Consider the following 16,424-nt stretch of genomic DNA (forward strand, 5'->3'; position numbering starts at 1 on the left):
CTAGCAACATGTCGAACTACGAATCGTACGAGCAAAAGCCAGATACAAACATCACCATGCGGCTTCGACTCGACGATATGCACACGCGCCACGTGAAGTATTTGGACCCAATGGAAAATACTTACTTCACCCGAGGTTTAAAAACGATGGCGCACTCAACTATTCAACCGAGTTTGAGTTTTGGGGTATTGGCAGTAAACAAGTCTAACAAGGACGACCCAGGCAGTGCTGAAACGTTTCAAGACATTGCCGCGTTTTTTCAAATTGACACAGAATTGGTGGTTCACTCTGACGTAGACACCATAGTTGCCGACAGTGTTACTTTACCCTCGAACGTGGGGCCTTACTTGCGTCACTCCAACGAGAACATCAAAGCAAGTTACAACAGCCTCACACGTCACGGACGTCCAGTCAACCTCGCTCGCACGGAATCAGAAGTTACCGAACACAAGACAGAGCTGCAGAAGATTGCGCAAGCTCAAATTAATGCATCACAAGAAGTTGCTTCAAGAACCCTACGCTCGGTGCCATTTTTCCCGCAATAGATCGCTCTGTTTAATAAAAGCAAAATAAAAAAGCACAACTTTGTTTCGTTTCTCATTTACTTCACAATGATGCGCCGTTGTCGTTGTCGTCGAAGCCTAAGATGGGATATATTTAAATATATATATATATATATCTACTTTTTCTGAGTCGAACTACAACGACAACGACATACAAAAAAAAATAAAGCCATGTCGTTGTCGTTGTCGTCGAAGCCTAAGAAGGGATATATTTAAATATATATATATATATATATATATATATATATATATATATATATATATATATATATATATATATACTTTTTCTGAGTGGAACTACAACGACAACGACATACAAGGAAAATACGTGTTTAAAAAGCGCCGTTGTTGTAGAAAAAAAAACTCATTTATATTCCACTGAGCGCCATGCAGGAGAACTAACTAGTTGTCGCGCAATCGTAACTAGTTCTAGACGGGTTTTTACACTAATTATAAAGGGCTTCCAAGGCCGCCGCGAGGGGTATATAAAGAGGTCTGCAGCAGCTCAGAACTCACAGTCTTCAACAGGCTGTCCATTCAGGAGGACCTCAAGCGGACACTCAAGACGCCTTCGGTAAGACTTTTTTTTCGGTTAGCTATGCTATATTCTGAATTCTTGCATTTTTCTGCTTTTTAATAGAGACCATGGCAGAATCACGCAAACGTCAGCTTGACGATCAAGACACAGAAGATGAGGTACCCCTATATTACCATTTGGAATTATTTTTTGGTGACGCCATCTATATTCCCAGGGACAAACTACAAAGTTTATTGGTTCGAGCGACGAGAACAGTACCTATGACATTAATGAAACTCTGGCGGCATTTGCGGAACCTGATCGAGGCGTGGGAGAAGTATCAGATCCAAACGTGTCCGAACCAGGAACAGGGATTGGAGGAGATGGAAAAAGTTTACAACCCCCTCCACGCTGGGCACTGCAGCTACAGTCAATTCCAAAACGAAGGAAGCTTGTGCACGATGTGTTTCCCGCTCGAGATGACGGAGAGGCTGAGACAATTTGTCACGACATTATCAGAGGATTCGAGCAAGGGCCCACCCAGTACGGAATCGCTGCCGTCGCACTCGACACACGAGGAACTACACTCCCACACGTCCACGTCTTACATGACTGCAGCTGGAGCAACGGCACATGCCGATGTGTTATCTTCGCTGGCTTCGTCAGACGACCAAATCGCTCGTCAATTTGGTCTACAAGCGCCAGTGCATGGGACCTCTACCATCTCGTCAAGTATTTCAATAGTTAGCCCCGAGTATTGGAATACATTAAAATGGGAGGAAATGATTGGGGTCGCGACGTTAGAGATGAAGTTTTGGGACAACTCGAAGGTTCTGGACATGAGCCCGGGCAAGTTTTGGAAATACTGCACCCGAAACTTCCGCATTCAGTTGCTTGTGACGACGCCCATGGAGGTCAGACGAGCGGTGGAGACACTGACGAGGTACGCACAAGAACGGGTGCAAAGTGCCGAAAACGTTCAAAAGGAGCGTCGGAAGAATCCATCTACGAGTGGCTACGCGAAAACCCCGTATCGCCGTTGACAAACATTGTGCGCACCCCCAAGTGGCTGGCAGACCCGGTGTTTCGGTTCATTCGCCTGGACGACAAGCGCCTCCAACGAGCTATCCAGGTGTTTAATGACGAAATGTGCTCGTACACCACCTTGGACTTTATTGAAATGTACCAGCACACCCAGCCTCTCTTTGATGCCCCACACGGTGACCTCGCTACCTTTTACATGGATGTGCCCGCGTCATTTGATGCCATGATGGAACTATTAAACTTTCAGTTTAATGGCATCCACGAGGAAGTGTCGGCCTTTGTAAACAACCTATATAGCCTGGTCGAGAAGGCGGTCCCCAAGAAAAACTGTATGGAGATTGTGTCCCCTCCGAGTGCAGGAAAAAACTTTTTTTTTGACCCCGTTCTTTCCTTTTACATTAACCGCGGTACGATCCGCAACTTTAACCGCTACACTAGCTTTCCACTTCAGGACACCGTGGGCCGTCGCATCCTGGTGTGGAACGAGCCAAACTGTGAGTCGTCTGCTTTTGATACTGTTAAAAAATTTTTTGGTGGTGACGTAGATTCGGTGGCGGTCAAGTACTCGGCTGATCAGACCATTTCCAGGACGCCCGTCATTGTGCTCTCAAACAACGAGGTGTTTCCAGATGACGAGGCCTTCAACCACGGCATGTGGCGCTACAAGTGGCGAGCGTGTCCTCCACTAAAGAAATACGACAAGAAGATCCACCCGATGGCCCTGGTCCTCCTGTTTGATGCTTTTGTACTCGAAGAAACATACGTCGGCACGCGCCAGCTTGATCAATAAACAGCTTTGAACCTAACATCCTGAGTACTTGGTCAATGCTTTGCATTTTCCGACTACACCGACACCGACAAGCGCAAAAAAAAGCTTTCGGCTCAATCAGTCTTTTTTTATGTCAGTTCAGTTCAGTCAGTCAGTCAGTCAGTCAGTCAGTCAGTCAGTCAATCAGTCAGTCAATCAGTCAGTCAGTTCAGTCCAGTCAGTCAGTCAGTCAGTCAGTCAGTCAGTCAGTCAGTCAGTCAGTCAGTCAGTCAGTCAGTCAGTCAGTCAGTCAGTCAGTCAGTCAGTCAGTCAGTCAGTCAGTCAGTCAGTCGGTCAGTCTGAACTGAACTGACTGACTGACTGACTGACTGACTGACTGACTGAACTGGACTGACTGACTGACTGACTGACTGACTGACTGACTGAACTGACATAAAAAAACAAAACAAAACAGACTGATTGAGCCGAAAGCTTCCTTTTTTGCGCTTGTCGGTGTCCGTGTAGTCGGAAAATGCAAAGCATTGACCAAGTACTCAGGATGTTAGGTTCAAAGCTGTTTATTGATCAAGCTGGCGCGTGCCGACTTATGTTTCTTCGAGTACAAAAGCATCAAACAGGAGGACCAGGGCCATCGGGTGGATCTTCTTGTCGTATTTCTTTAGTGGAGGACACGCTCGCCACTTGTAGCGCCACATGCGGTGGTTGAAGGCCTCGTCATCTGGAAACACCTCGTTGTTTGAGAGCACAATGACGGGCGTCCTGGAAATGGTCTGATCAGCCGAGTACTTGACCGCCACCGAATCTACGTCACCGCCAAAAATTTTTTTAACAGTATCAAAAGCAGCCGACTCACAGTTTGGCTCGTTCCACACCAGGATGCGACGGCCCACGGTGTCCTGAAGTGGAAAGCTAGTGTAGCGGTTAAAGTTGCGGATCGTACCGCGGTTAATGTAAAAGGAAAGAACGGGGTCAAAAAAAAAGTTTTTTCCTGCACTCGGAGGGGACACAATCTCCATACAGTTTTTCTTGGGGACCGCCTTCTCGACCAGGCTATATAGGTTGTTTACAAAGGCCGACACTTCCTCGTGGATGCCATTAAACTGAAAGTTTAATAGTTCCATCATGGCATCAAATGACGCGGGCACATCCATGTAAAAGGTAGCGAGGTCACCGTGTGGGGCATCAAAGAGAGGCTGGGTGTGCTGGTACATTTCAATAAAGTCCAAGGTGGTGTACGAGCACATTTCGTCATTAAACACCTGGATAGCTCGTTGGAGGCGCTTGTCGTCCAGGCGAATGAACCGAAACACCGGGTCTGCCAGCCACTTGGGGGTGCGCACAATGTTTGTCAACGGCGATACGGGGTTTTCGCGTAGCCAGTCGTAGATGGATTCTTCCGACGCTCCTTTTGAACGTTTTCGGCACTTTGCACCCGTTCTTGCGCGTACCTCGTCAGTGTCTCCACCGCTCGTCTGACCTCCATGGGCGTCGTCACATGCAACTGAATGCGGAAGTTTCGGGTACAGTATTTCCAAAACTCGCCCGGGCTCGTGTCCAGAACCTTCGAGTTGTCCCAAAACTTCATTTCTAACGTCGCGACCCCAATCATTTCCTCCCATTTTAATGTATTCCAATACTCGGGGCTCACTATTGAAATACTTGACGAGATGGTAGAGGTCCCATGCACTGGCGCTTGTAGACCAAATTGACGAGCGATTTGGTCGTCTGACGAAGCCAGCGAAGATAACACATCGGCATGTGCCATTGCTCCAGCTGCAGTCGTGTAAGACGTGGACGTGTGGGAGTGTAGTTCCTCGTTTGTGGAGTGCGACGGCAGCGATTCCGTACTGGGTGGGCCCTTGCTCGAATCCTCTGATAATGTCGTGACAAATTGTCTCAGCCTCTCCGTCATCTCGAGCGGGAAACACATCGTGCACAAGCTTTCTTCGTTTTGGAACTGACTGTAGCTGCAGCGCCCAGCGTGGCGGGGGTTGTAAACTTTTTTCATCTCCTCCAACCCCTGTTCCTGGTTCGGACACGTTTGGATCTGATACTTCTCCCACGTTCCGCAAATGCCGCCAGGGTTTCATTAATGTCATAGGTACTGTTCTCGTCGCTCGAACCAATAAACTTTGTGGTTTGTCCCTGGGAATATAGATGGCGTCACCAAAAAATAATTCCACATGGTAATATAGGGGTACCTCATCTTCTGTTTCTTGATCGTCAAGCTGACGTTTGCATGATTCTGCCATGGTCTCTATTAAAAAGCAGAAAAATGCAAGAATTCAGAATATAGCATAGCTAACCGAAAAAAAAAGTCTTACCGAAGGCGTCTTGAGTGTCCGCTTGAGGTCCTCCTGAGTGGACAGCCTGTTGAAGACTGTGAGTTCTGAGCTGCTGCACACCTCTTTATATACCCCTCGCGGCGGCCTTGGAAGCCCTTTATAATTAGTGTAAAAACCCGTCTAGAACTAGTTACGATTGCGCGACAACTAGTTAGTTCTCCTGCATGGCGCTCAGTGGAATATAAATGAGTTTTTTTTTCTTCTACAACAACGGCGCTTTTTAAACACGTATTTTCCTTGTATGTCGTTGTCGTTCTAGTTCCACTCAGAAAAAGTATATATATATATATATTTAAATATATGTCTTCTTAGGCTTCGACGACAACGAGAACGACATGGCTTAATTTTTTTTGTATGTCGTTGTCGTTGTAGTTCCACTGAGAAAAAGTATATATATATATATATATATATATATATATATATATATATATATATATATATATATATATATATATATATATATATTTAAATATATCCCTTCTTAGGCTTCGACGACAACGACAACGGCGCAGCATTGTGAAGTAAATAAGAAACGAAACAAAAGTTGTGCTTTTTTATTTTGCTTTTATTAAACAGAACGATCTATTGTGGGAAAAATGGCCCCGAGCGTAGGGTTCTTGAAGCAACTTGTTTTGATGCATTAATTTGAGCTTGCGCAATCTTCTGCAGCTCTGCCTTGTGTTCGGTAACTTCGGACTTCGTGCGAGCGAGGTTGACTGGACGTCCGTGACGTGTGAGGCTGTTGTAACTTGCTTTGATGTTTTCGTTGGAGTGACGCAAGTAAGGCCCCACGTTCGAGGTTAAAGTAACACTGTCGGCAACTATGGTGTCTACGTCAGAGTGAACCACCAGTTCTGTGTCAATTTGAAAAAAGGCGGCAATGTCTTGAAAGGTTTCAGTACTGCCTGGGTCGTCCTTGTTAGACTTGCTTACTGCCAATACCCCAAAACTCAAACTTGGTTGAATAGTTGAGTGCGCCATCGTTTTTAAACCTCGCGTGAAGTAAGTATTTTCCATAGGGTCCAAATACTTCACGTGGCGCGTGTGCATATCGTCGGGTCGAAGCCGCATGGTGATGTTGGTATCTGGCTTTTGCTCGTACCATTCGTAGTTTGACATGTTGCTAGTGGTGTAGGATACAACGTCAGCAGGCAGGCCAAGGTGTGTACGAGTTAGCAACTCGTTTCCCGCGTTATAAGTTGGACCCATCTTTAGCCATGCGTCACTTCCAAACTGGTACTCATAGTTGACTATAGGTGTGCCCACGTGACCTTTGAACGGAAACTGGTTTACGAACTAGGTCAAGCGGGGACTTGCCTTGTGATTGTGAATAAAGTCGTAAGCAAAGTTGTGACGTGGTACACCCATGCACGCAGGTATGCTCTTTTCGTCATCGCCATCGTGATCCTCGTTTCCGGGTGTGATCTTTAGACCCCAGTAGCTCTTAGCCAGATCCGAGTGGTCCTTCTCCTGAAATGGTAAATAAGACTGTGGCTTCATCGGGTTGTTTGTCTCGCCTTTCTTCACACGACACATGCCGGTATCCAAGTAGTGGTTCAGTCCGACGGAGCTAAGGCCATAAACTAGCATGTCAGAGTTGACGCGTTGGACAACCGAAGAGCCCGTCTTCCATGGCGTGCGTAAACCATGAGGGGTTACCTTGACAGAGCAGCTAACAGCTCTTGTGTGAGCTGGTAGGTTAAGGTAGGTGCCGTGAGGAATGTAAAGATACGGCCGGTCCACTGGCAAGCGTGACAGGCTAGTCAGAACTCCTGGAAACGTTTTCTCGGTGTCATAAACTAAATTGGTCTTCAGCATTGCGTAGGCCCATGTGGTGAGTATTTTGCTGTCACGGAAGATTGTGACCACTCCGTGGTCGCGAGGTACGCGCAAAATCTGCTGAACGAGCTCTGTCGAATTTTCACCGTCACCTCCAACTCCTGCTCCGCCTGGACGGGTGGGGGCGTCTGAGTGCATCTGCTGCGACATCTGCGCACCTTGGGCGTCGCCGGTAGTTGAGTCAGGCTGGTATCGCTTTGCGTCTGCTGTATCTGATTCCCCGTTATGTGCACGTTTCCGTCTATATCCTGGCATTCCATAGAGACTACGGCCCAAGACGTATTGTTCCACAATATTCTTCGTGCCCAGACCAACTGCACCTAATGCGGAGTGCCAGTTACCCGTGCGTCTAAAGTCGTTCAAGAAGAGAGCCGCAGATGCCTGATCAGCAGCAAAGACGTCCTCGTGGCTCGTGGCCCGCTCGTAGGCTTCGTCGTGTGACTTGGCTGTGCCGTCGTCCTCGTCCACCGGAGCTCCGTTGCGCTGTGGATTCCCGGGACCCAGGTACCGGTGGCCTGGGAACAAAGGCATACTACTCTGGTTAGGAGATATACACATGGTAGCGGTAGCGACATCGACGACAGCTACACTCTTAGCCCCCTCTATTTAATTGACTGAACTGAACTGAACTGACTGACTGACTGACTGACTGACTGACTGACTGACTGACTGACTGACTGACTGACTGACTGACTGACTGACTGACTGAACTGGACTGACTGACTGACTGACTGAACTGACATAAAAAAACAAAACAAAACAGACTGATTGAGCCGAAAGCTTCTTTTTTTGCGCTTGTCGGTGTCGGTGTAGTCGGAACACGAACAGTGCACTGTCCAATCAGAACACGAACAGTGCATTGTCCAATAGGGTAAATGGGATTGTCATTGGCGCCACATAACACCGGACCAACATACGGAGTTTGCACTTTTCGTAGGCGACGGCATAATTTGCGATGAATGACCGAGATAGCGGCTCCAGTGTCTACAAAGGCGTCCACCAAAACACCTTCCACACATACAGTCAGTAAATTTGCAGGGCGCGCAGGAGGAATTATTGCGTTTAGACGATGAGCAGTTTCCCCTCCAAAAACTGCAGCTTCTAGTTTTCCGAGTGGCTGTCGAGAGGTGTCGGGGCAGAACGTAAGGGCGAAGAAGTACGGCGGAAGGGCGACGGTGAACGACGGCGGGGTGAGCGGGAAGGACGGGGGTCGCCGTGGGACTAAGGAGGAGAAGGCGAGCGTTGTGACGAGGGAACGTAGGGTCCCGGAACGTAGGGATCGGACCTCGGAGTAAAATCTCTCTCGTAGGAAGAATATCCTCGTCGTTCATCTTGCTGGCGCCGGCGGCAAAAGCGGGAGATATGGCCTCGTATGCCACAGTAGAAACAGATGGGGCGTGCAGGGCGCCAAGGAGCGGAGTGCTGTTGTGCTGGGGCCTTGGCTGCCATCGCGGCCAAGTGGTCGTATACGACGTCCGCAGGCGCAGGTGGAGTTGGTACCGGAGGCCGTGATAGGACTTCGGCATATGAAGGCGCATGAAAAGCCGCAGAAGACGGGGCACGTGCGACGCTCGTCATTAACGCCAGTTCATCCTTGATGATGTCCCGCAGATTTGAAGGAGGAGAGCGGACGGATGAAGTAGCTGGGCTGCCAGGAACAATGCCGTGAAGTTCCTCTCTCACGATGGTGCGGATGAGGGCGCGCAGTTCATGTTCTCCAGTAAGGCGAGAGTCACAGGAGGCGTGTGGAAGGCGCATTGAGTGGAGTGCATCCAGGCGTTGGCACGTAGAAATGATGTCCTGAACAGAAGTTGGGTTCTGGATGACAAAAGCATTGAAGGCGATAGAGTTGATGCCTTTCAGTACATGACGAATGCGATCGGCCTCGGGCATGTCACTTTGGGCACGGCGGCAGAGAGCCAGAACGTCTTCAACGTACGACGTGTACGATTCGTCGGGTCCCTGGATGCGAGTAGCGAGCTTCTGTTTCGCTACCTCAGAGCGTCCTGCAGACGTGCCGAAGATCTGACGCAGCTGCACCGTGAATGCTGACCAATCGGGAAAGTCGCTTTCGTGGTTATGGTACCACGTCTTCGCGACCTCCTTGAGGTAAAAGGGAACATAGCGCAGCTTGTGTGCCTCGTCCCAATAATTACAAGCACTGGTTCTGTCGTAGTTGTCCAGCCATTCTTCTACGTCCTCACCGCGGAGGCCGGAAAATACTGGAGGGTCTCGCTGGGATGTACTCACGGTGTACCGTGGCTCAGCAGGCTGAACGGGCGCGGCAGGGACGGTAGGAGGTGCGTCGTTTTGTGCCATGGATGTTGTTGGCAAGCACAGTCGTCGACCAGACCGGAGCTCCAGGGGTGACCGGTAGAGCAAGCGGACGTGGGAATCACAGCACGCTCCACCACTTGTGAGACGACGTCAGGTACGACGGAACGATTGTGGTATTTACAGCAAAGGCGCGCGAACCAAAAACCGAACACCGGCGATCCAACACAATGATGATGATCGCGATGATGTGTATGCACAAGTGAAGATGATGACCGACACAGTCAGCGCTCACAATATATATATTACGACGTGCATATATATATATATATATATATATTACGACGTGCAGAAAGAAGTGCATAATAGATGCCTACACTAATTCCCCCCACGTGGAAGCGGCCAGCCTGGCCGCTGCAGGTCAAGGCGACGAGGAACGTCGCGTGAAGTGCTTCATCCGAGAAACGTGAACAATCTCGGTACTGCGGTAACGGCGGTCAGTAGGGACGACAAGTGGTGTCACGCGATAGTTTACAGGAGAAGTCTGCTCCAAAACTATGTATGGGCCGATAAACCGAGGCTGGAACTTGTCACACAGACCAGGTGTGCGAAGTGGTGTCAAAAGCAACACCTCGTCACCAGGTCGGAAGGAGACAACGCGATGAGATGCGTCGTAGACGAGCTTCCTGGCTTGTTGCGTGGCTTCTGTATTCATGCAAGCGCGCTGGCGACACACTGCAAGTCTCGAAATATATTCTTCGGAAGAAGTCGGGGATGAATGGCCATTGCAGGTGAAGAAAGAAACGTCGAGAAAAAATGTAGGCGAACGCCCGTAGACGAGATAAAACGGGAGAAGCCGGTTGTGCGTTGAACGGCCGTGTTGTAGACGAAATTGAGAAATGGTAGCAGTTTATCCCAGTTTTTGTGGTCGGGTTGAATGTAGACGGCGATCATATCGGCAAGGGTTCGATGAAATCTTTCGGTCAGGCCGTTGGTTTGAGGATGGTAGCTAGACGCTGTCTTGTGTGTAGTGCCAGAAGCGCGTAGGACTTCACTTAACAGTTGTGATAAGAATGCCCTTCAGGAGTACTCCTCAGGAATACTCCTGAGGACCTTCGGTCGCTCAGGGGTACTCTGGGAGCACCATGACGCAGAATTATGGCGTGAAGGACGAAGTCAGCAACTTCCGAAGCTGAACCAGTAATCACTGAAGTCGTCTCAGCGTAGCGCGTGAGGTGGTCCACGGCGGTCACTGTCCATCGATTTCCAGCGCCAGTGACGGGAAGAGGCCCATATAGGTCGACACCTACGACCTCGAATGGTGTTGTGGGGCACGGAATTGGCTGTAATTGGCCGGCAGGAGCAGATGTCGGAAGTTTGCGACACTGGCAAGAAGAGCAGGAACCTACGTACCTTGCTACGCTGGTTGAAAGGCCAGGCCAATAAAAACGGCTTCGAATGCAGTCGTGGGTTTTGTGGAAGCCAAGGTGGCCAGCTGTCAAATCGTCGTGAAAGGCGTTAAGAACATGATGTCGAAGAGAGCGTGGTAAAACGGGCACCCAGAGTTGACCGTCAGGGTGGTAAATGTGACGATACAGAACACCATTCTCCAGCTTAAATTGCGAGAGTTGACGACGAAGCCGCGCGTTAGGTGGACGGGATGCTGCAGAGAGGTGATCTATAATGCGCCGGCAGTACGGGTCAGCCAGCTGGCGAGAGCTGAATGGTTGATCGTCATCGTCTGGTAGCTGGTCCATCGAGGCGAGCGAGGTAACTGAACTAGAAGGTTCGTCCGAGCAGGTGTTGTCGAAAACGGTTGCGGGGGCGTCGAGCGGAGCGATAGGTAGTGGGCAACGAGAAAGAGCGTCGGCGTCTTGATGTTTTTTGGCAGACTTGTAAATGATGTCGAAATCATACTCTTGGAGACGTAGAATCTACCGACCCAAGCGTCCGGAGAGGTTCTTTAGTGTAGAAAGCCAGCATAAGGCGTGGTGGTCCGTAACGATGGTGAAATGACGGCCGTGCAGATAAGGGCGAAATTTGTGTACTGACCAAACCACAGCCAGGCACTCCTGCTCAGTGATCGTATAGTTTTTCTCGGAAGGGGTCAGTACGCGACTAGCGTATGCAACGACTCTCTCGCGGGAAGAGTCGTCGCGTTGGAGAAGAACAGCACCTATACCGCGGCCGCTAGCGTCTGTGTGCAGGAGAGTCGGTGCGGTCTCATCCAAATGGCATAGTACTGGGTCTGACGTGAGGGCTCCCTTCAGCAGGTCAAACGCCGATTGACATTCGTCGGACCAGACAAATGGTACATCGGAAGCAAGTAGCTTGTGCAGGGGCGCAGTCATCGAAGCGAAGTTCCGTATAAAACGACGAAAATAGGATGCGAGACCAAGAAAACTTCGCAAATCCTTAGGCCTTTCGGGGCGAGGGAAGTGAAGGACCGCAGCAATCTTGTCAGGGTCAGGGCGAATTCCGTCCTTGCTCCCGACATGACCGAGAACCTTGATGGATTTGCTGGCGAAACGGCATTTCTTGGTGTTGAGTTGTAGACCAGCGGTGGCGAGGCATGTTAGGACTTCATCCAGGCGTTGCAGGTGCTGAGGAAATGTTGATGAAAAGATGACAATGTCATCAAGATAGCAGAGGCAAGTCTTCCATTTCAGGCCACGCAGCACGGCGTCGATCATGCGCTCAAAAGTCGCGGGCGCATTGCAGAGCCCGAAAGGCATCACGTTGAATTCGTAGAGTCCGCCGGGAGTTGCAAACGCTGTTTTTTCTTTATCATCTTCGTGCATGGGAATTTGCCAATATCTTGAACGCAAATCGAGGCTTGAAAAGTATTCCGCGCCTTGTAGGGAATCAAGGGCGTCGTCAATGCGTGGCATGGGGTACACGTCCTTGGGAGTGATCTTGTTAAGCGCCCTGTAATCAACGCAAAAACGCACGGAACCGTCCTTTTTCCGGACCAAGACAACAGGCGACGACCAGGGGCTAGCTGATGGACGGATTACCTCTCAGTGGAGCATGTCAGCGACGTTTCCTTCGATGATTTTGCGCTCAGCAAGAGACACGCGGTATGGGCGGCGGTGCACAATAGATGTTCCCTCTGTCTGAATGCGATGCGCTGCAGCGGTAGTCTGGCCCAACGTCGAGGAGCAGGCGTCAAAAGAATCGGCGTGTTTTGTTAAAGGGACCGACAACTGGCCATAACGGGTGATTAGATCCTGGTGGAAACGAAAAGGCCGTGAATTATAGTGACAGATTCCAGAATACCTTTCGGGATCTGAGTAGGATTTATATTTTTAAATCGCGTTTAAAAGTAACAAAAACCGGTATGTCGCGCAGCCTAGCGCAAGCGCCATGAACTAGACGTATGCAGTCTTAAGCACTTTGTTGTACGTAGTCCAATGCTTTTACACGCACCAGAACGAGGGCTGAAATTTTGAATATGTATGTTGTTGTCCAATCCCGTTTGTTTCTAAGGTAAAAGAAGTAAAGTATGAGATGCGGCGCTGCTTTCGTGGCTTCCAGTGAAACAGAGCCTGCGGCGCATGCGCGCGGCGTCCGGCAGCGTTTCCCGCGTAGCTCGACTCTTGTCTGCTCTCGTCGTATCGGACTTTTGAAGAGTAGCACGCGAGTTTGCGCTGCTGCTCGCAAAATGCCATCGACTTACTGTTCTGTGGAGGATTGCTACCACTTCATGAACAACACTGCTTGTGTATCCTACGACTTGTTTCGTTTTCGAAGGCTTAGCTTGGCTTGGCTTGACTAAAATGTGATAAAGCGACCTGTGTATGGCCAAAGTACTTCTATAAGAAGCCCCAGAAAAACGCTATAATTATTGTAAAATACTTTAATAGGCTAGAAAGCAGTAGTCGCGGCACCGCAGGCTTTTGCAAACGTAACATTGCCTTTTCTTACTTAGGGCATAACTTGTCACCACTGCTGGCGTATAATCGCTATCGCACTCACCTCTCACTGGTTGCAGCATGTGATATTAAGACTGCATAATCGCTGCAGATCGAAAAACTCTGATTACAAATGTTTTACGGCGTTCTCCGCGTTACCACTCCGTGATTAGAAGCTCTGACCGGCAAGCTTCCCGTTGCACTCAAGAAAAACGGGTACCACAAAAGTTGGTTGTCGGTCCCTTTAACAAAGCAAGCAGCTGCTGCGCCTGCGTAGCGGACAAATCATCGCTGAGGAGTTCAGTAAAGGGAGATGAAGAAGCAGGCTCAGAAGTTGGAAGGTCGTTGGTAGAGACAGGTGTAAGTGGCGCCACGCTTACAGGCTCAGCATCGGCAACGCAGGCCACCGTGGTACCTTGTGGAAGGAGAATTTTCTCCGATGTGGCGTTCATGACCATGACGAGCGCGGAGCCGTTGCGAAAGCGAACCACACCTGACGCAACAGCTATGCCTTTGGTAACGCAATGGGATGAAGGGGACACCAAGACATCACCGTGGTCGATGTCTTTAGACGTAACGGTCACAATTCGCTCTTGACGTGGCGGTAGTTCGAGATCTTCCGTAGCGAACAGACGAAGTGGCTTGTAGGTGTCGTCGTCTAACATGGAGTCTGTGTCTGTAAGGTGTAGAACACGTTGCCCACGACAAATTGCGGCCGAAGCAGAAGATAGAAAGTCCCACCCTAAAATTAGCTGGTGAGAACACCGGGGTTAACACAGTAAACTGGATGTAATGAAGGATGCCATCGATAAAAACACGGGCAGTACAAAGAGCGGAAGGGCGAATGGTGTTCCCCGGGCTGCGACTAGCGTGGGTCCATTATAAGGCGTCGTGACTTTCTTGAGGCATTTACACAAATCAGCATGGATCACAGAAAATGTCACACCGGTGTCCACCAAAGCATCGACGAGAACTCCTTCCACTATGACAGAAAGCATATTGAACGGGCGTGCTGGAGGAATTTCAGTTCTACTTCGGAATGCAGTTTTCCCTCCAAAAACTGCATCACTTAGTTTTCCGTACGGTCGGGGGGGGGGGAGGTCATTCTTAAAATGAAGAAGGAAATGAAATGGAAATTGGGTGTGGAGTGCACGTTAACGGTCTCTCAAGTGAGGACACTCAACCGATACACTCACATGGGATTGGGGATTAAAGGGACAGTGAGAGTGAAAAGAGTATGGTAAAAGAAGAAAAAGAAAGGTATGAATGGAAAAAAAAACAGTGAGCGGTGGGGGGGGGGGGGCAGAGAACGGGCGTCCGAGTCACCGTGGTGAGCGGCTAGAAAATTCGTTCGACTAGGCCGGCATCCTCGAGAAAAGCGAGAAGGGCCGCAAGGGCTGATCGGCGACGGTGCACGTGGCCGGTGGGATGGAACAAGTCCTGTAGGTCGCACACGGCAGTCCGACGAGGCGGTACTTACATGGCGAGCCGCTTCCGCGCAGTGTTGAGAGAAGGGACAGTCAAACAATAGGTGGGCAGGGTTTCGATCGCGCCGCAATCGGTGCAGTTCGGTGCAGCGGCGCCGCGTAAAGAGACACCGGCGGCTGACGCCGCTCGCTTTCGTCGTCGCCTCCGCCGAAACTGCTCGCAATTCTCCAAGCCGCCGACATGGCGTACCAAGTCGAAGGCGAATTCATCACCCCTGCTGAGTTTGAAGATGACTCACGCTGGATCCGTGCCGTGAAAGCACACCGTGCAGCCGCGGCCCACCAGCCCATCACCTCGACGCCGCCTGCCTCGACCCTATCGAACACGCCTGCTCTACCGCCGAACCCACCCCCACTACTAACCACGCTTCGTCGTCACGCTCCTCTCCCTCGACTCCCAGCGGAGGACTTCAAGATCGTCTTCAGACCGGGAGGGGGGCTTGACCTCCGCACTACAACTAACGGTGCCCTGCTCCAAACACTCTGCACTCTTGCCACCATCGACTACGCCACCGCCCGAGCCGCTGACCGTGTACGAATCAATCCGTACAACAACTCACTTACTGTCAGCACCCCATCTGAGTCACAACGCACGCCTCTACCTCCGTGTATCGGAAATCCGCCTGGTTCCATCTCTTACCCCCTACGTGCCTACATGGCGGCACAGACAACGCCCTCCGCGGCATCATCTACAACGCCGTGGACTCCCAAACCAGGAAGAGATCATCCAAGATCTCCAGTCCATGAATGTCAACACCCCTACGCCATCGCCGATGCGCGCCAGATGGGGCGCTCCAAATCCATCCTCATCACCTTCGTTGGCACTACCACCCTTCCCCTCCGCGATCGTCTTCAATTGCGGAGTCTACCACTGACCACCCCGTTCCGCCCGAAAGCCGAGGCCTGCACGAACTGCTGGACTCCGGCCACGCGCGGACGTCTGCACCAGCCCAAGTCCGCCTCTCGGCTGCCGCTTGCGGCAAAGCCCACAATACAGTGAGCCTACCGACCTGCGTCCCATGCTGCCATCCTTTGCAGGAAGCCCACCTCACAGGCTCGCGCCCGTGCAAGCTCCGGTTCGACCGGGAACGGCCGTCACCCTCGACCCACTCTAAGCCCCAGCCTCCCCCACCAGCGCCACCACCGGGCCCATCCTCAAGAGCTCCCGGCCTTCCCGCCCCCGCCGCCGATCTACATCCCGTGGTGCCCGTTCTACCAGCCGCCACCGCTCCGTCTCTTTCCCGCCCTGCCCAGGCCGGAGGCGTCCACCACCCCACCATCGCTACCAACACCACAGCCAAACCACCGGTAAGCTCGATAACGCAGCTCACACGTCGGACTCCAAAATCGCGGCTCTCGAGGCCACTATTGCTGCCCACAGCTCCAAATTCAAGAGCTGTCGCTCCAGCTGCAGGCCGCGCTGGCGCGTCTGTCCTCTCCCGCTCCTCCTCCTCCTTCCCCAGCCGCGCGCCTACACGAACGCCATCTCCGCCGGCGCCAGCTGAGGAGTCCATGAACACGGCACCCTCGGCTGCGTCCTCGCGCGCGTCCTCCCCCCACCCGTCGTCCACCGCACAAACGCCGATAACCCTCCTCCGATGCCATCGCGCCACACGAGCGTGACGTCGTTCGCGAAACAGCCTCCTTCTTGGAGGCGTTCGAACAGCGCTTC

General features: G+C 51.0%; 2 protein-coding genes and 2 pseudogenes across 2 annotated transcripts; 2 read left to right on the forward strand and 2 right to left on the reverse strand.

Annotated features, from left to right (window-relative positions):
• The first annotated feature begins 1,297 nt into the window (after positions 1 to 1,297).
• On the forward strand, positions 1,298 to 2,922 carry LOC119374030 (uncharacterized). The gene has a single exon (XM_037644087.2). It carries the CDS (start codon positions 1,853 to 1,855, stop codon positions 2,912 to 2,914), a length of 1,062 nt encoding a protein of 353 aa, XP_037500015.2. The 5' UTR covers positions 1,298 to 1,852; the 3' UTR covers positions 2,915 to 2,922.
• Positions 2,923 to 3,442: 520 nt separating this feature from the next.
• LOC119373953 (uncharacterized) lies at positions 3,443 to 4,901 on the reverse strand (annotated as a pseudogene).
• An 87-nt stretch (positions 4,902 to 4,988) lies between these two features.
• LOC125756445 (uncharacterized) lies at positions 4,989 to 7,408 on the reverse strand (annotated as a pseudogene).
• Positions 7,409 to 14,933: 7,525 nt separating this feature from the next.
• Positions 14,934 to 16,268, forward strand: LOC119375342 (uncharacterized). The gene is made up of 3 exons (XM_037645520.1): positions 14,934 to 15,731; positions 15,791 to 16,060; positions 16,134 to 16,268. Exons 1-3 carry the CDS (start codon positions 14,934 to 14,936, stop codon positions 16,266 to 16,268), a joined length of 1,203 nt encoding a protein of 400 aa, XP_037501448.1.
• Positions 16,269 to 16,424: the final 156 nt, after the last annotated feature.

This window comes from Rhipicephalus sanguineus, chromosome 11 (genome assembly GCF_013339695.2).
Source record: "Rhipicephalus sanguineus isolate Rsan-2018 chromosome 11, BIME_Rsan_1.4, whole genome shotgun sequence".
Lineage (NCBI taxonomy): Eukaryota > Metazoa > Arthropoda > Arachnida > Ixodida > Ixodidae > Rhipicephalus > Rhipicephalus sanguineus.

What these genes read in the sequence shown, in the direction of transcription:
- LOC119374030 (XM_037644087.2), top strand. Translation starts at nt 1,853, where the DNA reads ATGGGAGGAAATGATTGGGGTCGCGACGTTAGAGATGAAGTTTTGGGA.
- LOC119375342 (XM_037645520.1), top strand. Translation starts at nt 14,934, where the DNA reads ATGGCGTACCAAGTCGAAGGCGAATTCATCACCCCTGCTGAGTTTGAA. An exon ending in CCTCTCGGCTGCCGCTTGCG is followed by an intron (nt 15,732 to 15,790) that starts GCAAAGCCCACA and finishes CATCCTTTGCAG; the next exon opens with GAAGCCCACCTCACAGGCTC. An exon ending in ACACCACAGCCAAACCACCG is followed by an intron (nt 16,061 to 16,133) that starts GTAAGCTCGATA and finishes TGCTGCCCACAG; the next exon opens with CTCCAAATTCAAGAGCTGTC.